At 44.0% G+C, this 22,055-nt stretch overlaps 1 protein-coding gene across 1 annotated transcript; it reads left to right on the top strand.

Annotated features, from left to right (window-relative positions):
- The first annotated feature begins 3,680 nt into the window (after positions 1–3,680).
- Positions 3,681–15,431, top strand: b3gnt7 (UDP-GlcNAc:betaGal beta-1,3-N-acetylglucosaminyltransferase 7). Its single transcript, XM_084171146.1, has 2 exons — positions 3,681–3,896; positions 13,128–15,431. Coding segments are annotated over exons 1-2 (1,218 nt in total). The 5' UTR covers positions 3,681–3,894; the 3' UTR covers positions 14,344–15,431.
- The last annotated feature ends 6,624 nt before the right edge of the window (positions 15,432–22,055 follow it).

Here is a 22,055-nt window from a genome sequence, read left to right as displayed (position 1 = left end):
CTGGGTGTAGGGGAACTTGGAGGTAGCCCTTGCGAAGGTCCAGCTTTGTGAAGACCGTCGACCTGTAGACATGAGTGGTCAGTTCCTCCATGGTTGGCAGTGGGAACCGATCAGGTATGACGGCCTTGTTGGCCGCTCTCAGATCCAAGCAGACCCGCAGCTCTCCAGACTTCTTTTTAGCAATGACCAAGTTGGACAGCCATGGGGAGGTGTCCACCGGCTCCATTAATCCATCCTCCAGCTGCTTCTGTAGATCCTTAGTTACCTCCTCACGTAAAGCCAGAGGAATACGGCGTAGAGGTTGAATGACTGGAGTCACTGTATGGTCGAGGAGGGGCTTATGTGTGAACGCTGTCAGGGCACCTACGCCGTTGAGGGTGGGCCATTTGCTCTTGCCATGGGGGAGGCGACATGCAGGATTGTTGAGCCACTGTTGTCCAACAGAGAGAACCCCAGGCTGGTGAACAGGTCTAGACCTAAGATATTAGTGCCCTGCCGTGTGATGTGGAAGGGGAACTGAGTGAGAGGGAGGGCCTTGTGGGAGGGCCTTGTGTCCATACTGCACAGGTGAGTGTATAAAGCCGACGACATCAATCACTGAGCGCCCATATCACTGAGCGCCCATATCAATGAGCGACCATATCACTGAGCGCCCATATCACTGAGCGCCCATATCACTGAGCGACCATATCACCGAGCGCCCATATCACCGAGCGCCCATATCCGTACAGGCTGGGTGACTGGAGGGGCAGGTGGGACAAGACCTGCCCGTAGGTAGCCATGTTGAGGAGCGACACATTTGCTCCTGTGTCTAGCACGAGAGGAATGCAGGATTCACCCAGGTATACCGCACAAGTGGAAAACCCCAGCCGGGTTTGAGCCAACAGTGTGAATGACAGCAGGGGGAGTGTCCATGGGGTGTGAGCGTTGGTGCACAGGGGGCTGGAGCTGACCTACACCACTTTATAAAATGGTTTGTTTTCTGACATCGTCTACATGTCTGACCACGAGCGGGGCAGTCAGGGGCACGTGAATTGGGTCTATTGGAACGACAGTTGGCACTCCGTTGAAGCCAACCTGGGTTCTCATCAACTGCACTGAGGCGCTCATGTCACTGTCTGAGAGACAGCTACAGTCTGAGCCCTGAGACCGCTGCACAGCTTAAACAGCACTGGAATCATGTGTCTGTGCCTCAGATATCTTAGTTGCACGGTGAGCCGCTGATTCCACTTGGGAAGCTATGGCTAAAGCTTTTGCTAAAGTCGGATCGTCATCTTCAAGGAGAAGCCTCTCCCGCACGAGTGAGCTTGAGGTTCTTTCAATTAACTGGTGCCTTATCATTTAATCTCCAAGATAACCAAACTGACATGACTGCGCTAGCCCTTTAAGATCACTGACGTACTGTGTCACTGACTCACGAACGCGCTGTGCGAGCTGCCGAAAAATGCAGCCTCTTCAGAAGCACACTCTGTTTCTTTGCGAAATGTCCTTCCAAAAGTTCAACAGCTGCATAATATGTGTGTGCTTCCCTGAGCATTTGGAAGATGCGCAGGCCCTCGGCGCCGAGACAGTGGAGAAGAATGGCTATTTTCCTCTCAGGGCTAACCACATCCAGTCTGGTAGCTAGCATGTAAGTCTCAAACGACAACTTCCATCTATCCCATGGGATTGTTGGTTCGCCCGCGTGGGGCAAGCACTGCTCCGGTGGAGGTAGGGATATTGCAGAAATACTTTCAGCCATCCTCATTCGCCAAATGTTATGTTAAAAAAAAAACACTTGTTCTCAGTTGAGGCTGACGTTTATCTCAACGAGTAGCATCTCAAAATACAACGGAAATAGAACTACTAAATCACCTAGTCATTTCCGATAAAAACATATCAACAAAATAGACTGTCCAATCGATGATACGAATCATGGATGCTATACTTAAGCAATAAGGGACGAGGAGGTGTGGTATATGGCTAATATACCACGGCTAAGGGCTGTTCTTAAGCACGACGCAACGTGGAGTCCCTGGATACAGGCCTTAGCCGTGGTATATTGGCCATATACCACAAACCACAGAGGTGCCTTATTGCTATTATAAACTGGTTACCAACGTAAATAGAGCGGTAAAAATACATGTTTTGTCATACCCGTGGTATACGGTCTGATATACCATGGCTGTCAGACAATCAGCATTCAGGGCTTGAACCACCCAGTTTATAATAGGCAATCAGTGCTGAACACAACACAACACATGTCAGTTGGGAAGGGGGGTATGAAGTTTCAACTCCCTCCACCTGACGACTCACTTCTGTTAAAATCAAACATCGTTTTGAAAGTGCTATCAGGAAAACCACTAGCTATCTGCAACTGATTGAGTCCGCTGTCAGCTACAAGTTTTTTATGATCATGGAGAGAAATTGGTTTCCAAGTATCTGAAAGACACAAATGGCTTGCTTTTGATCCAGCACCAAGCCCTAAACAGCATGTGTCGAAATGACTAAAATGTAAAATCTCACAGACCAGCGTTGATTGACCACAGGTTTAATACGCTTGGATGATATATCTTTGAACAAATAAGAGACATCCCTGAGTACACACCATAGACGTGCACACATTAGGAACAGATCAATATAATTTGCTTGAGGACAGCTCATTACCTCCAGAAACGCATTGATGACGTCAGAGGCTCTTACTCAATCCAGGTAGCGTACCTGTATGTATCCTGTTGGAGCAGTGACTTTCATGTTCTTGCTATTGACCAGGTTAAGTGTGCTATTCTCCAAATGTCGACGTGACGCCCTCGACTCACAATGGAAAGGAGGCACACACACACACACCTGTCTACAAATCCATTGTGGTGTCAAGAAAATTCCATGAGGCAAAGTAACTACCGATGTTTTACCATAGAAAACAGTGAATAATAATGATATTAATAATAATAATAATAATAATACTATACATACTAATTGAAATATAATAAATAATACAAGTAATATTCATGATATCAACAAGATTATTCATATCATTAGTATTACCATTATATGAATGCTATGAATACATTGTGAACATTATCATAATAATAAATAATAATTCAAAACAAGGACAAGGATATTAGTATTATACTATATGGATATAATACTATACAATAATACGATTATTGTTATCATGTAACAACAATTATAACAATATTAATTATTATAATTATAGTTATTAAATATAAATAACATTACAATGCTTACATTATTATGTATTATGAATATTAGTATTGATAATATTATTGTTATTATTACATTGTTATTATATTGATTGTTACAAAAAAATATTATAAATGCAACACGGTAATAATATTTTTGCTACAGCCATAGATCACATCTGTGTCAATGAAGTTATCAGGAGACAGCTTTGCCAAATCTGAGAAGGAAAAAAAAACACATTTGCTTTGTAGGTCTTATTTGTTGATGGAGATGTGATGAAATAAAAACATGAAATCAAGACAACTCAAGACAACTCTTCTGAACACATTGCTAAAATATGAATAGAGAGATTGTTGGCCTGTGTTATGAATGGGCGGAAGGACTACTCCACCTCATCATGCATCCTCTTTCTATTTGCATATTTGCATACAGCCTCGCTCATGCTTTAAAAATGCAGAGCTGTCGAGGGTGACCACTTGATGGCATTGATCCCAACGTACGCTTCAGAGAAATACGCGACCAGAGGCAAAGTAACGTTTTGGTTCCCTCGTTCACTCTTCCAAGAGTTACTTCAAACGGTGTTTTGAAAGAATGAACTATTTCTTGGCATCCATTTGAAAGGACCGTACGCGAGCAAACCGTCCCTTTTTAGGCACAGTAAGCTGATATTCAGTGACTTAACTCGCACTTGGAATCAGCACACGAAAAAAAATGTAAGTATCATATTTTTTAAATAATAATGTTGTGCGTTGTCCTTAAGTAGAAGCAGGCTATTTAATATTATTATTGTTGTTGTTGTTGTTTATTATGTGATTGTGAGGTTATACAAATTATTTTGAAGAATATTTGCGCGCACAAGTTGTGTTCTTCACCTTTGCAATTTTGTAATAATGCCAACAGTAATGCCTTATTGAGACAAATAAAAAATACGATACATCGCCGCCCTATAACTATAATACCACGTTTCACCATTATTTTCTGCAATGGTTACATCTATTTATTAATTCGTAATAGGCATATGTTATATTGAAGTGTATTAGCTCTCATATAGGGAGAATCGAATCTCATTAGGTTTTTGATGACAGCCGTGGCGATTTTAGCATGTAAATCTTGGTGGGGCAAAAAAATAAATATATATATATATATATATATATATTGGGATGCATGCCAACAAAGCCACAACACAACACTAAACAATACATGAATTGCACTATAACGGTGACAAACGGTGCCCACAAACTGTTAGGGCCTACATAAAGCTGTCCCAACAGCAGCCCCAACACCTTACCACCGCTACACCTGGCTATCAGCGGAGCCTTGTCTGGCAGCAAAACAGTTTATTCAACCTCATTTACTGCCTTTTAAAAAAACATAGCTGATATGGCTGACATGCTTAAACAAATGTGGTTTCTACAGACAATTGAGATGTACAAACTATGCCATAAGGGGACGACAAGCGGATAAGAGGCAATCCGTAATTTCGATTAAGACATTAATGAGCGAGTTAGGACGGACGTTGTCAATATAACTATTTGTTCAGCACTTTTGAAATGTACAGCGACAGAATTCGGAACACGGGCCGTTCTTACAGTGTTCTCCCTGTACACCAAGTCAGAACCCTAGGATAAATAAAGGGGGCATATAAGCAGACAATGAAATCTCTTACAATATTCGATGATTACATTAATCTGTAACAGGTTATAGGCTACATGTGCACCACCAAGTCAGAACAGTAGGCGAAATGAAGAGGGGGAAATATACAAAATTATTAGGGTGAGGCACATGGGCTACTAACAGCTTACTACACAACATACACTTAGTATTACTTTCTTAGCTACAGTATACACATATCTCCCTGGCATATTACTATGGAACGCAGTTTGGGTCTTTGCGTGTCAAAAAAAAGATATACGTCAACTAACACTTTTGACGCGTCAAATAATACAATTCTATTCTATAATGTTGTGTGTGCTGAGTTTACATGTGCAAGCCGAGCGCCACCACTACCATCAGTGGATAAATAAATAAGTAAATAAAAGTCTGCAACAAGCACCTGGGATAGGATAAAGTAATCCTTCTACCCCCCCCCCCCCCCCCAAAAAAAAAAACAAACATTGTAAAGTGGTTATCCCACTGGCTATAAGGTGAATGCACCTATTTGTAAGTCGCTCTGGATAAGAGCATCTGCTACATGACGTAAATGTAAATGTAAATGTTTACAATACCGCGTCGGTAATAAGGCATTTATTTGTTCGACCGAATGGGAAAACGGCTGTGAGCATTTGAAATAAGGTATTGATAAAAAAAATGTTTGCAAATATCTTTGACACAGATGTTATTAGCAACTTCTGGGGTAGCTAGCTAGCTTTAGCTTGGTAACGTTACCTAGCTAGCACCAATGCAACTAGCCTGAAAACAATGACCAATAGAAACTGCAGTCGTTTATCAATATTCTTAGCAATGATTTAGGAATCCATGTGAGTAAGTATTAGCTAGGTAGCCACTTGAACTTGAAATTGAACTTCAGTTCATGAAAATAACTAGCTAACCAGTTACTTAACCCTGTTGCCCAAAGCTAACGTTATAAGCAGCCAGTAAACTTCATCTGGCTGGTGAGGCTCGACCGGACCGGGTTATGTGTTGTGAAAATAGCCACAATAAGGATAAGCCAACATAGTGGAATTTGCGGTTCACCTTCTAAATAAAAGTACCTATTTGAAAGTGACGCAGAAGGTTACAATTGGTGGAATCATGCAATATTTAGACTAGATAATGTTGGAATGTGGAGCAATGAAATGCCGTATCAGTCTACTCTGTGACACCCACAGAACACAACTGTGCAGAGTTTACACAAATATTAGCGTTGTAGCTCTTAACGCGGGACTGTGACTGTGTGAAATCACTTCCCCATGTCAGCCTATTGTGCGTATTGACATCCATATTGCACTGTACAGCCTTACTTAAGGATTGGGGATCAATTAAATGGGCTATCAGTCTACTCAGTACCCAAGAGCTTTTTTTCCCAACGTCCCCCTCAGAGTTATCAGACTCCAAAACATCCAGGTTGTATTGTTTTTCCCTCTGGAATAGTGTTCAATACACATAGTAGGGTGACTGGTACAGTAAATGTGTCTCAATTCACAGTGGTTTCAGAGTCCCGCAATAAGAGCTACGACGCTAATGTTCTCTGGGTGTCACGGCGTAGACTGATACCCCATGTCATTGATCCACAATCCATAGGTAAGGCTGTACAGCGAAATAAGTATGCCCCCAATGCAATTCTAAAGTCTAATACATCCAGCGTGATTTCAACAGATTTTTGTCCAATTAACTAATTATTTATTTTTTGTTGAATTTATATAACAACATTCCAACCTCGTTTAGCATGATCCATGGCATAATTCCACTATTTGTATTCATTTGCATCACTGTCGATGACATTCTTTTATTTTGAAGGCTAACCGCAAATTCCACTATTGTGGCTAATCCTTATTGTGGCTAGCTTCACATAGGTGGATCCCGACCACCATTAATCAAATAAGAACAGTTTTATAAATTAGTGGTATTTTAGATGATGACACATAGCTAGATAGTTAGCTAGCTAACTATAGCTACTGAAACAGATGATGTCGTTTTGCTATGTTTTGGGAGAAGAACATTGTTTGCATCCCATCAGCTAGCTAGCTTTTTTATGACCAGCACTGTCCAGAGCTTGGGGAAGGGCAGGTGGTCGAGACACAACTTTACCAGCATCATAGTGTACGTATCGATAAGTCGTTGTGACATATGAACTACGAGTGATCATGTAATCAATGTGTAATAACTACGTTAAAAAAAATGTATGTACGTGTTAAATTGTTATGTGACGTGCAGTCATATTCAGGTCCTGATTGGTCAACAAACGTATATTTTTTTGACACGCAAAGACTCAAACGGCGCTCCATATATTCCATCATTTATGCAGCAGCATACAAGACATTTGGACTCATCTTGTTGCGCTCACTTGAACGGAAAGGTGGCGCGGCGGTCTTTCATGGGCAAATGTTGTCATCAAACTTTGTCATCAAAGTCTGGCATTCTCTGGATTTATGGTGCTTTCAAGACAACTGGGAAATCGGAAAACAAGGTCGAATCATGATGACGTCAGTGATCTTCAGGTCGTAGCTCTAGAAAGAGGCCAGAGTTCCCGATTTACAATCCGAGTTGAATGAACGTTCAAACTTATTTTCCGAGTCGGATCTCGTTTTTTCCCGAGTTCCCAGTTGTCTTGAACTCACTGAAGTCAGATTTCCTCGAGTTAACAGTTGTTTTGAATATTAAATAGAATTAAATCAAGATCATGTTTACGACCACAAATAACAATAACTGTAGCGATCCTGTGTTTATAAATGTGGATATTGACTTTGCCACTTCAGCACGCTTTTGTGGCACAGTCGATTCCACTCATGGCTACAGGCCAGAAGGTTGAGGGTTCGCCAACCACCACGGATGAGCTCACTCTCCCTGCCTGTCTCATTACACTACAATCAGAGTTTCAAAATGTTGATGCCATATTTATAATTACAGTGCATTCGGAAGGTATTCAGACCGCTTGACTTTTTCCACATTTTGTTACGTTACAGCCTTATTCTAAAATTGATTAAATAAAAACATTTCCTCATCAATCTACACACAATAGCCCATAATGACAAAGCGAAAACAGGTTTTTCTGTAGGTGTCACGATCGTCTTCAAAATGAGCGGACCAAGGCGCAGCGTGATAAGCGTACATACTTTATTATGTAAAGCGCACACACGAAAACGAAACAAAACACGATCGTAACGTCCTCAGTGACTACTACTGAACAGCAACACTTAACATAGAACAATGGAACAAAAACCCACAACCACAAAGTGAAAACACACAGATTAAATATGGCTCCCAATCAGAGATAACGAGCCGACAGCTGACACTCGTTACCTCCGATTGGGAGTCATTGACCAAATAAGGAAACATACCAAAACCAAACACAACAAATGAAACACACCCATCCCCAACACCACCAAATGAAATACACCCTGGCTCTAACAAACAGTCCCGGAGCCAGAGTGTGACAGTACCCCCCCCCAAAGGCGCGGACTCCGACCGCGCCTAACCCAAAAAATGGGGAGGGCTGGGTGGGTGTTGCTCCTCGGAGGCGGCTCTGGCACTGGTCGTGGTCCCCACCCCACCATAGTCACTACCCGCTTTAGTAGCCTCCTCCATTTGACCACCCTACAACCTAACCCACCTGGATTAAGGGGCAGCACCGGACTAAGAGGCAGCACCGGACTAAGGGGCAGCACCGGACTAAGGGACAGCACCAGGATAAGGAGCAGCACCGAGCTAAGGGACAGCACCGGACTAAGGGGCAGCACCAGGATAAGGGACAGCACCAGGATAAGGAGCAACACCGAGCTAAGGGGCAGCACCGGACTAAATGGCGGATCCTGGCTGGCTGGCTCTGGTGGATCCTGGCTGGCTGGCGGATCCTGGCTGGACGGCTCTGGCGGATCCCGGCTGGACGGCTCTGGCGGATCCCGGCTGGACGGCTCTGGCGGATCCCGGCTGGACGGCTCTGGCGGATCCCGGCTGGACGGCTCTGGCGGATCCCGGCTGGACGGCTCTGGCGGATCCCGGCTGGACGGCTCTGGCGGATCCCGGCTGGACGGCTCTGGCGGATCCCGGCTGGACGGCTCTGGCGGATCCTGGCTGGACGGCTCATGGCTGGCTGACGGATCTGGCTGCCCATGGCTGGCTGACGGATCTGGCTGCCCATGGCTGGCTGACGGATCTGGCTGCTCATGGCTGGCTGACGGATCTGGCTGCTCATGGCTGGCTGACGGATCTGGCTGCTCATGGCTGGCTGACGGATCTGGCTGCTCATGGCTGGCTAACGGATCTGGCTGCTCATGGCTGGCTGACGGATCTGGCTGCTCATGGCTGGCTGACGGATCTGGCTGCTCATGGCTGGCTGACGGATCTGGCTGCTCATGGCTGGCTGACGGATCTGGCTGCTCATGGCTGGCTGACGGATCCTGGGGACGCACACAAGGCCTAGTGCGTGGTGCCGGAACTGGTGGTCCCGGGCTGAGGACACGCATCTCAGGGCTAGTGCGGGGAGCAGCAACAGGACGCACAGGACTCTGGGGACACACAGGAGGCTTGGTGCGAATAGCCGGAACGGGCTGGACCAGGCTGGCGACTCGCACCCCTGGTTTGGTGCGAGTGGCAGGAACAGGCCGGGCCGGGCTGGCGACGCACACCGTAGGCTCCGTACGTGGCACAGGAACCGGCCGGGCTGGGCTGGCGACGCACACCGTAGGTTTCCTACGTGACGCAGGGACAGGCCGGGCTGGGCTGGCGACGCACACCGTAGGCTTCGTACGTGGCGCAGGAACAGGCCGGGCTGGGCTGGCGACGCACACCGTAGGCTTCCTACGTGGCGCAGGGACAGGCCGGGCTGGGCTGGCGACGCACACCGTAGGCTTCGTACGTGGCGCAGGAACAGGCCGGGCTGGGCTGGCGACGCACACCGTGGGCTTGACGCGTGGAGTAGACACAGGCCGGTCCGTACTGGGAACACACACCACTGGCCTTAACCGGGGCTCAGGAACGGGCCGGACCGGACTGGTAACACACTTCAGTCTCTCACGCCGTGCCACAACAACTTCCCTCCCTCTACTCGCCAATGGCTCCCGTACTCCGGTAGCCTTCTCTCCACGTCTACCTGTGGCAGCCTCCTGCTGCCCAGCCGCCCAAGCCATGTGCCCCCCCCAAAAAATTTCTTGGGGTTGCCTCTCGTCCTTCCGACGATGGCCCTGCCGACGCCGTTGCTCCTCTCTCCGTCGCCTCTCCACAGTTTCGCTCCATGGACGGCGATCCATCCCATCCAGGATCTCCTCCCAAGTCCAGGACCCTTTTCCGTCCAAAATCTCCTCCCATGTCCAGACCCTAGGCTCCTGGACACGCTGCTTGGTCCTTTGATGGTGGGTTTTTCTGTCACGATCGTCTTCAAAATGAGCGGACCAAGGCGCAGCGTGATAAGCGTACATACTTTATTATGTAAAGCGCACACACGAAAACGAAACAAAACACGATCGTAACGTCCTCAGTGACTACTACTGAACAGCAACACTTAACATAGAACAATGGAACAAAAACCCACAACCACAAAGTGAAAACACACAGATTAAATATGGCTCCCAATCAGAGATAACGAGCCGACAGCTGACACTCGTTACCTCCGATTGGGAGTCATTGACCAAATAAGGAAACATACCAAAACCAAACACAACAAATGAAACACACCCATCCCCAACACCACCAAATGAAATACACCCTGGCTCTAACAAACAGTCCCGGAGCCAGAGTGTGACAGTAGGGATGTTTTTCAGCCGCAGGGACTGGGAGACTAGTCAGGATCGAGGGAAAGATGAACGGAGCAAAGTACAGAGAGACCCTTGATAAAAACCTGCTCCAGAGCGCTCAGGACCTCAGACTGGGGCGAAGGTTCACCTTCTAAAAGGACAACGACCATAAGCACACAGCCAAGACAATGCAAGAGTGGCTTCGGGACAAGTCTCTGAATGTCCTTGAGTGGCCCAGCCAGAGCCCGGACTTGAACCCGATCCAACATCTCTGGAGAGACCTGAAAATAGCTGTGCAGCGACGCTCCCCATCCTACCTGACAGAGCTTGAGAGGATCTGCAGAGAAGAATGGGAGAAACTCCCCAAATACAGGATTGCCAAGCTTGTAGCGTCATAACCAAGAAGACTCAAGGCTGTAATCGCTGCCAAGGGTGCTTCAACAAAGTACTGAGTAAAGGGTCTGAATACTTATGTAAATGTAATATTTCCGTTTTGTATTTTTTATGAATTTGCTCAAATTTATAAAAACCTGTTTTTGCTTTGTCATTTTGGGGTATTGTGTGTAGATTGATGAGGGAAAAAACAAAACAATTTAATCCATTTTAGAATAAGGCTGTAACGTAACAAAATGTGGAAAAAGTCAAGGGGTCTGAATACTTTCTGAATACTTTCCGAATGCACTGTATATAAAATATATGCAATGAATTTTCCACCAACAGGTTTCTGTGCCAACCAGTAAACAAAGCATACCGACTTTGGGCACTCCAATATCATGGTTTGCGTTTTCAACACGACAATAAATTGACTAAGTAAATCTCAACAAACAGAAAATACATCCCTCCCTGCCTTTTAGGCTTCACTCAATATCGAAGGCTTGGCACGACACGTCATTCAACTTTTTTGGTGTTTTGTAACAGATGTCTCTTTCCATTCATCTATTGGCCGCTGCACAGTTTGGATTGATTGATATATTTTATTTGTCAGTAAAAAAAAATACATATACTGTATACACAAATATTTTTTTTAAGTGACCGGAATTGCACAATAAAGTCGGGGACTTATTTCCATTATGGTCCCTATTTTTAACATAAATACATATACAACTACTTCGATACAGACACATTGCAGAGATACAGACACATTACAGAGATACAGACACATTGCAGAGATACAGACACATTACAGAGATACAGACACATTGCAGAGATACAGACACATTGCAGAGATACAGACACATTACATAGATACAGACACATTACATAGATACAGACACATTACATAGATACAGACACATTACACAGATACAGACACATTACATAGATACAGACACATTACACAGATACAGACACATTACATAGATACAGACACATTACATAGATACAGACACATTACACAGATACAGACACATTACATAGATACAGACACATTACATAGATACAGACACATTACATAGATACAGACACATTACATAGATACAGACACATTACAGAGATACAGACACATTACATAGATACAGACACATTACAGAGATACAGATACATTTCAGAGATACAGATACATTACATAGATACAGACACATTACAGACACATTACAGAGATACAGACACATTACAGAGATACAGACACATTACATAGATACAGACACATTACATAGATACAGACACATTACATAGATACAGACACATTACACAGATACAGACACATTACACAGATACAGACACATTACATAGATACAGACACATTACATAGATACAGACACATTACACAGATACAGACACATTACATAGATACAGACACATTACAGAGATACAGACACATTACATAGATACAGACACATTACATAGATACAGACACATTACAGACACATTACAGAGATAGAGACTAAAAAACGCTCAACCTCCAGATGAGTTTGAGGGGGGATTTAAATACAATTCTTAAAAGCTTGTTTGGCTGGTAGCTTATTCTTTAGACGTTTGGGGCTGCTGGTGAACCATGATGTGTAGGCATAATCAACCAAATCAATTGGACTAGCACACCTGCCAGAGTCTTTAGGGCGTCTATAGCAGAGTTTCCATCCAATTGGCAACAGATTTCCATTAAAAATAATATGCCATTTCAGAGTTTCCTTTAGGAAAATTTGGCGCCGGACAACATGACAGGGAAGATTTTAATTTACCGGACATTTGAGACATTTTATGGACATCCATATGCATTCAGATCCAACCTGGCGTAGCCAGTGCCATCAATAAAAGAGGGATGTTGGCCAAATCAGCCACATTTACGTGTCCTTAAAAACCTACAACAAATAACTTTCTGTTTTAGAACTTCAAAGCTGAATCTTATCCCAATCTCTAGGGTAAATATTTAAAAAAAAAATATTTGGAACAGGTTCTAATATGTGCGAATATGTTGTCATTGAAGAGCTTTTGGGAGTGTTGCCCAATGGCATACCTTTAGGCTATCATGATCAAAGTTAGTCAATGATTTGTAATGGTAGATTACTTTCATGTCCTCTTCATCTGACTAACACACCCTTTCTCTCTGTCTCTCTCCAGGATGACCACTAGGGATAAATGGAGGGTTTACAAGCGGGTGTGTGTCATGTTCTTTCTGGCTGTGGTGATGTTGATGGTGGTTCAGAGAGGGGTTCCCTTCCAAATTGAGAGGCAGAGTCGTATGGAGGCCTCCTCCAAGGGAGGGGAGGACAGGGCCCACCAGCAGAATAAGGGCAAGCCCAAACAAGCCGAGCCTACAGCCGCCGACACTGACACCACCGAGGAGCCCAGCATCACCCAGAAGCGAGCTGGCTCCCGGACCTGGGACGTGTCCAGTGCGAACTGCAATGCCAACCTCAACTTCACCAACCAGGACTGGTTCAGCGGCCTGGAGAAAAACTTCAAACAGTTCCTTCTCTACCGCCACTGCCGCTTCTTCCCCATGCTCATGAACCATCCGGAGAAGTGCTCCGGGGAGACCTACCTGCTCATGGTCATCAAGTCCATCGCCACGCAGCACGACCGCCGCGAGGTGATCCGCAAGACGTGGGGCAAGGAGCAGGTTGTTGACGGCAAGAAGGTGAAGACGGTCTTCTTGCTGGGGACGCCGTCCAATGAGGCTGAGAAGGCCAACCACCAGAAGCTCCTGGAGTACGAGGACTACATCTACCGAGATATCCTCCAATGGGACTTCCAGGACAGCTTCTTCAACCTGACCCTCAAAGAAACCCACTTCCTCAAGTGGTTCTCCGCCTACTGTGCCGACGTGCGCTATGTCTTCAAGGGCGACGACGACGTCTTCGTCAGCGTGGAGAACATCTTTGAGTATCTGGAGGCCAGCGCTCAGGTCAAGAACCTCTTCGTCGGTGACGTGCTCTTCAAGGCCAAGCCCATTCGCAGGAAGGAGAACAAGTACTACATCCCACAACCACTTTACAACAAGACCCACTACCCTCCATACGCCGGAGGAGGTGGGTTCCTCATGGACGCACCCCTGGCCAGGAAGCTCTACCGGGCCTCAGACTCTCTGGAGCTCTACCCCATCGATGACGTGTTCCTGGGCATGTGTCTGGAGGTGCTGCAGGTCACGCCCATCAATCACAATGCTTTTAAGACGTTTGGCCTGGTCAAGAACAAGAAAAGCAAGCTCAACCAAGAACCTTGTTTCTTTAAGAGCATGATCGTGGTCCACAAGCTGCTACCACCAGACCTCATGCACATGTGGAACCTGGTGAACAGTAATCTCATCTGCTCGCAGAAAATGGAGATCTTATAGCCTGGTGGGAATTGGGAACACTTAGTTAGGCGAGGGGACAAGAGTTGAAATGTGTGAGCGGGGCCGGAGGCAGATATCCTATTCTTGTTATCCTTTTTTCAGAGAAGGACCAGACAATATTTGATTTAGTACATTTTAGCAGACACTCTTCTCCAGAGCAATTAGGGTTAAGTGCCTTGCTCACAGATTTTTCACCTAGTCGGCTCGGGGAGTTGAACCAGCAACCTTTTGGTTACTGGCCCAACGCTCTTAACCGCTAGGCTACTTGCCTCTACTGCATCACAGTGGAGTGGACTCCTCCATTGGCGGAAGTAAATTATCTGGTGATGTTTTTTATATTCTGGTGGCATTTTGAATATGACTCTCAATGTCAGCAGGCACATTCAGAGATGCCAAACCAAGGGGCTTGAGGTACTGGAAGACAGTGCTGCAAAGAGGACAGCGAGCTGCCTCACATTGTCACGCATCCCTTTGACTGTGTACTGAATGTCCAACACCTTGTTCATTTGGACCAGGCTTTACGATACTGTAGTAACATGGACCTCATAAAAACAGCAAGAAACAAAGTGTCTCTACCTCACCAATGTAGTTTAAAGTTCTCTTGTCATATGTGTAGTCATTTGAATAATATTTCTTTCTAAATGATGTAGTTATTCGTCAAGACACAAATGTCTTGTAAGCATATTTGACCATGTTAATAGTAAAAAGAAAATAATTGTATTTTTTTTAATTTTTATTACATCTGACCCTGCAGTCCAATGTAGAGAGATACCCTTTGTTATGGGTCACTGAACTTCAATGAGATTGTTCCGTTTTCAGAAAGAGCTTCCGGAAACAAAAAAAAGACGTCCAAACTAACTTGTGTATACTGTATGTGTCAACGGATTTGAATGTGCTGATATACTTGACATGAATTGGGTTGAGGGTTTACATTGAAACTGTGAAACAAATCAACTACTGCTGGTACATGTATCACATGATGTTCATTTAATAACCCCACAGACAAGGAGGGTGTTTGATGTGATTATGTGTGGATGATGTACATAAATGTAAAAAAATCACGTTTGTAAATAAACTTCAAAAATTCATATGTAGGTTTTATTTATTTAAATTGTACCTGATTAATTACATTTTTAGTTGGGCTTATTGACAACAAACTATGACCAACGATCCAAACAAGTTCAGATGACAAAGGCTTACCTGATATTTGATGTTGATAATATGACCAAAATGTTCATTGTTTATTTATTCAATGTTCACTTGTAATAGGTCAACGGGATCATTTTAAATGTTATCCCTTTATCCTCCACATTGATGATGTTTTAATATCAAAACTGATTCAGCACTTGAACCAATGTAAATGCATGACTTGACCTAATTTATGCCTTAAGGTAACTTGTATTATGGTATCATTTGTATTAGTGTCAACATAAGGCAAATGTTTCACATCAAATGTCACATGCATACAAATGATATGCATATGATAGACCAGAAATACATTTAGCATAAGAAACACAGAGCATTAACATATCCAATATTGATATCTCCTAAGCGTTTTTAGTCAATGGCTTTTATTGGTTTCAGAGACAGTTTGTACGGTCCTTATTGGTTGTCTCACTGTTTATGTTATGTTCTCCTGCTGGATATCATTGAACTTTAACCCCACAAAACTGCTGGAGAAGGACTTCCTTGTGAAGTTGCGTCATGGTCCCTTGGGTATTTTTGTCTAGTTCCCGGTTTGTCACCTGATGATCGCAAAGAAACGTTCTCCTCCCTCCCTCCCCTCCCTCCCTCCCTCCCCTCCCCCCTCCCTCCCTTCAGGGGACCATGACACAACGTCCCAAGAATGTCATAAAAACATCCCCGGGACAAACCGGGAACTATAAAATGGTTGCTCAGAGAACGCACCCTTGAGACCATCACGCGACATCCTAAGAAGTAGTAAAATGAAAGTCCTGAGAACGTCTTAAAAAGGTCCTGACATGGTCCTCAGCGACGTCCTGGGAACGTACAGAGAACTAGACAAAGGTCCCCCCAGAGAACGTTCCCTTGGGATTTGTGCGGTTGACCCAGCGGTTGGATTTTAACAGTGAGGAGGCTGACAATGAGGATCGCTTTTCTTGCCCAGAGTGAGGCTTTTATTACCAATGTGAAGAATTAGTAGCAACTGTACAATATGTACAAACAAAAATAACAAACAGGCCGTTGATCAAAGACAATCTGAATCTAAATAAGTTGAGCTCTATCAAAGGAAAAACCCATGCTTCAAATATGCCTGATCAGTAAGTACCTGTTTAAAAAGAGAAATACACTGCCTTCAGAAAGTATCCATACCCCTTGACCTATTCCACATATTATAAATGAAATGCAGAAATATATAATTTACATAAGTATTCACACCCCTGAGTCAATACTTTGTAGAAGCACCGGCGGCAATTACAGCTTTGAATATTCTTGGGTATGTTTGTATTAGCTTTGGAGATCTGGATTTGGGGATTTTCTCCCATTCTTCTTTGAAGAATTTCTCATAGTTAGATGGGGAGTGGCGATGAACAGCAATCTTCAAGTCTTTCCACTGGTTTTCAATGGGATTCAAGTCTGGGTTTTGGCTGGGCCACTCAAGGACTTTCACATTCTTGTTCTGAAGCCATTCCAGTGTTGCTTTGGCTGTATGCTTGGGGTCATTGTTCAGACCACAGAATATTTTGACATATGCTCTCAGAGTTTTTCACGTGCCTTTTTGCAAACTCCAGGAATGCTGTCAACCGCCTTTTTCTCAGGTGTGGCTTCCGTCTGGCCACTCTCCCATAAAGCCCCGATTGGTGAAGTGTTGTAGAGACTGTTGTCCTTCTGGCAGGTTCTCCCATCTCAGCGAAGGAACTCTGTAGTTCTGTCAGAGTGGTCATTGGGTTCTTGGTCATGAGCCCCCTCCCCCCAAGTTACGCGCCTACATCACGCAACGTCCTAAGGACTAGTAAAATGAAAGTCCTGAGAACATCCTAAAAATGTCCTGACATGGTCCTCAGTGACGTCCAGGGAACTTACAGGGAACTAGACAAAGATCCACCAGAGAACGTTCCCTTGGGACCATCACACAACGTTCTTAGGACATTCCCAGAACGTCAGTGGGATAACGTTGTGCCAAAACCCTTAAGGGACCTAATGGGAATGTGGCCGAATGTCCTCAAGATGTCCCCAGTTTGGTAGGTAGTCACCAGAAGTCCTGGAACATCATAAAAACACTGGCCAAGGCTCATTGAGAGAGAGAAACAAAACAATACAGAAATACACTACGGAAAAAGAAGGAACAGCACGTCAGAAATCAGCACACTGTAATTCAAGAATCCATAGAATCTAACCATTTCTGGGAAAATTGGAACACACTAAACAAACAACAACACGAAGCGTTATCTATCCAAAATGGAGATGTATGGATAAACCACTTCTCTAATCTTTTTGGTCCTATAACAAAGAACAAACAGCAAAAACATATACATGATCAAATACAAATGTTAGAATCAACTGTTAAAGACTACCAGAACCCACTGGATTCTCCAATTACATTGAATGAACTACAGGACAAAATACAAACCCTCCAACCCAAAAAGGCCTGTGGTGTTGATGTTATCCTAAATGAAATGATAAAATATACAGACCACAAATTCCAATTAGCTATACTTAAACTCTTTAACATCATCCTCAGCTCTGGCATCTTCCCCAATATTTGGAACCAAGGACTGATCACCCCAATCCACAAACGTGGAGACAAATTTGACCCCAATAACTACAGTGGGATATGCGCCAACAGCAACCTTGGGAAAATCCTCTGCATTATCATTAACAGCAAAATAGTTCATTTCCTCAGTGAAAACAATGTACTGAGAAAATGTCAAATAGGCTTTTTACCAAATTACCGTACGACAAACCACGTATTCACCCTGCACACCCTAATTGACAAACAAACAAAACAAAACAAAGGCAAAGTCTTCTCATGCATTGTTTATTTTGACGCAATTTGGTATGAGGGTCTCCTATACAAATTGATGGAAAGTGGTGTTGGGGGAAAAACATACAACATTATAAAATGTATGTACACAAACAACAAAAGGTTAAAATTGTCAAAAAAACACAGACATTTCTTTCCACAGGGCCGTGGGGTGAGACAGGGATGCAGTTTAAGCCCCACCCCCCTTCAACATATATATCAACAAATTGGTGAGGGCACTAGAACAGTCTGCAGCACCCGGCCTCACCTTACTAGAATCTGAAGTCAAATGTCTACTGTTTGCTGATGATCTGGTGCTTCTGTCCCCAACCAAGGAGGGCCTACAGCAGCACCTAGATATTCTGCACAGATTCTGTCAGACCTGGGCCCTGACAGTATATCTCAGTAAGACAAAAATAATGGTGTTACAAAAAAGGTCCAGTTGCCAGGACCACAAATACAAATTCCATCTATACACTGTTGCTCTAGAGCACAAAAAAAACTATACATACCTCAGCCTAAACATAAGCGCCACAGGTAACTTCCACAAAGCTGTGAATGATCTGAGAGACAAGGCAAGAAGGGCCTTCTATGAACATCAAAGGGAACATAAAATTCGACATACCAATTAGGATCTGGCTAAAATCAGTTATAGAACCCATTGCCCTTTATGGTTGAGAGGTCTGGGGTCCTCTCACCAACCAATAATTCACAAAATGGGACAAACACCAATTCAGAATGATATCCTCTGTGTACAACGTAAAACACCAAATAATGCATGCAGAGCAGAATTAGGCCGAAACCCACTAATTATCAAAATCCAGAAAAGAGCCGTTAAATTCTACAACCACCTAGTGATTCCCAAACCTTCCATAACAAAGCCATCACCTACAGAGAGATGAACCTGGAGAAGAGTCCCCTAAGCAAGCTGGTCCTGGGGCTCTGTTCACAAACACAGAGCCCCAGGACAAACGAACACAATTAGACCCAACCAAATCATGAGAAAACAAAAAGATAATTGCTTGACACATTGGAAAGAATTAACAAAAAAACTGAGCAAACTAGAATGCTATTTGGATCTCAAGAGAAGACAGGCTATGTGCACACTGCCCACAAAATGAGGTGGAAACTGGGCTGCACTTCCTAACCTCCTGCCAAATGTATGACCGTATTAGAGTCACATACAGTGCATTCGGAAAGTATTCAGACCCCTTGACTTTTTCCACATTTTGTTATGTTACAGCCTTATTCTAAAATGGATGAAACAGTTTTTTCCCCTCATCAATCTACACACAATACCCCATAACGACAAAGCAAAAACAAGTTTTAGGAAATTCTTGCAAATAAAAAATAAAAACAAAAAAAGAACGGAAATATCACATTTACATAAGTATTCAGACCCTTTACTCAGTACTTTGTTGAAGCACCTTTGGCAGGGATTACAGCCTCCAGTCTTCTTGGGTATGACGCTACAAGTTTAGCACACCTGTATTTGGGGAGTTTCTCCCATTCTTCTCTGCAGATCCTCTCAAGCGCTGTCAGGTTGGATGGGGATCGTCGCTGCACAGCTATTTTCAGGTCTCTCCAGAGATGTTCGATCGGGTTCAAGTCCGGGCTCTGGCTGGGCCACTCAAGGACATTCAGAGACTTGTCTCAAAGCCACTCCTGCGTTGTCTTGGCTGTGTGCTTAGGGTTGTTGTCCTGTTGGAAGGTGAACATTCACCCCAGTCTGAGGTCCTGAGCACTCTGGAGCAGGTTTTCATCAAGGATCTCTCTGTACTTTGCTCCGTTCATCTTTCCCTCGATCCTGACTAGTCTCCCAGTCCCTGCCGCTGAAAAACATCCCCACAGCATGATGCTGCCACCACCATGTTTCACCGTAGGGATGGTGCCAGCTTTCCTCCAGACGTGACTCTTGGCATTCAGGCCAAAGAGTTCAATCTTGGTTTCATCAGACCAGAGCATCTTGTTTCTCATGGTCTGAGAGTCCTTTAGGTGCCTTTTAGCAAACTCCAAGCAGTCTCTCATGTGCCTTTTACTGAGGAGTGGCTTCCATCTGGCCACTCTACCATAAAGGCCTGATATGTGTAGTGCTGCAGAGATGGTTGTCCTTCTGGAAGGTTCTCCCATCTCCACAGAGGAACTCTGGAGCTCTGTCATAGAGACCATCGTGTTCTTGGTCACCTCCCTGACCAAGGCCCTTCTCCCCAATTGCTCAGTTTGGCCGGACGTCCAGCTCTAGGAAGAGTCTTGGTGGTTCTAAACTTCTTCCATTTAAGAATGATGGAGGCCACTGTGTTCTTGGAACCTTCAATGCTGCAGAAATGTTTTGGTACCCTTCCCCATATCTGTGCCTCGACACAATCCTCTCTCGGAGCTCTATGGACAATTCCTTCGACCTCATGGCTTGGTTTTTGCTCTTACATACACTGTCAGCTGTGAGATCTCATTTAGACAGGTGTGTGCCTTTCCAAATCATGTCCAATCAATTGAATTTACCACAGATGGACTCCAATCAAGTTGTAGAAACATCTCAAGGATGATCAATGGAAACAGGATGCACCTGAGCTCAATTTCGAGTCTCATCGCAAAGGGTCTGAATACTTATGTAAATAAGGTATTTCTGTTCTTTATTTTAAATACATTTGCAATCATTTCTAAAAACCTGTTTTTGCTTTGTCATTATGGGGTATTGTGTGTAGATTGATTAGGGGGAAAAATTGTTTAATCCATTTTAGAATAAGGCTGTAACGTAACAAAATGTTTAAAAAGTCAAGGTGTCTGAATATTTTCTGAATGCACTATATTTCCCTCAGATTACACAGAATTAGAAAAAAAAATCCCATATCTATTGGGTGTGCATTCACAGCAGCAAGATTTGTGACCTGTTGACACAAGAAAAGGGCAACCAGTGAAGAACAAACACCATTGTAAATACAACCCATATTTATGTTTATTTATTTTCCCATTTGTACTTTAACTATTTGCACATTGTTACAACACTGTATATATACATAATACGACATCTGAAATGTCTTTATTCTTTTGGAACTTCTGAGTGTAATGTTTACTGTTAATGTTTTATAGTTTATTTCACTTTTGTTTATTATCTAGTTCACTTGCTTTGGCAATGTTAACATACGTTTCCCATACCAATAAAGCCCTTAAATTGAATTGAATTGAAATTGAGAGACAGAGAGAGAGAAAGAGAGAGAGTACATCACACTCAAGTAATCCACCACCAATTCATGAGAGCTGCAATTCATGAGAGCTGCAAGTGGAGGAACTTCATGCTAGGAGTGACAATTCACTCAAGTGGCCCAAGTGTGATGCAATGTGGAAACAGAGATATTTAGTGTACATTAACATAGGGATGACAGGACACCCTGCAATTCTGTGGTAGACTAGGAGCCGGTTGTTTGCTGTCAGTAATTGGGGGAGCTATTGATGTCAGCCCGGTCAGTAGGAAGGTTGTGACGGCTGAGTTCTTCACACCAGCCCTCTACTGACTTCAAAGGGAAGGTCGGGAGCCATCTTGGGGAATGTAGCTCTTTGGGAAAGAAAATAAGAAAACACTTGTCCCCGACTCCCTGGTCCCTTCTACAGTCTACAGCGAGAGTCTGTCCATTCACTCCTGGTACTGTGTATTATATTTCCATACAGTAATCGCACCTGACAAAGAGAGAAAAGCTCATTTGCACAATTGGTTTTTATTAGCTATTGTCGA

The sequence above is a fragment of the Coregonus lavaretus genome (genome assembly GCF_964263955.1).
Source record: "Coregonus lavaretus genome assembly, chromosome: 11".
NCBI classification, from domain to species: domain Eukaryota; kingdom Metazoa; phylum Chordata; class Actinopteri; order Salmoniformes; family Salmonidae; genus Coregonus; species Coregonus lavaretus.
Note: the sequence above shows the minus strand (reverse complement) of the source record. Positions and strands in the feature narration are given on the sequence as shown.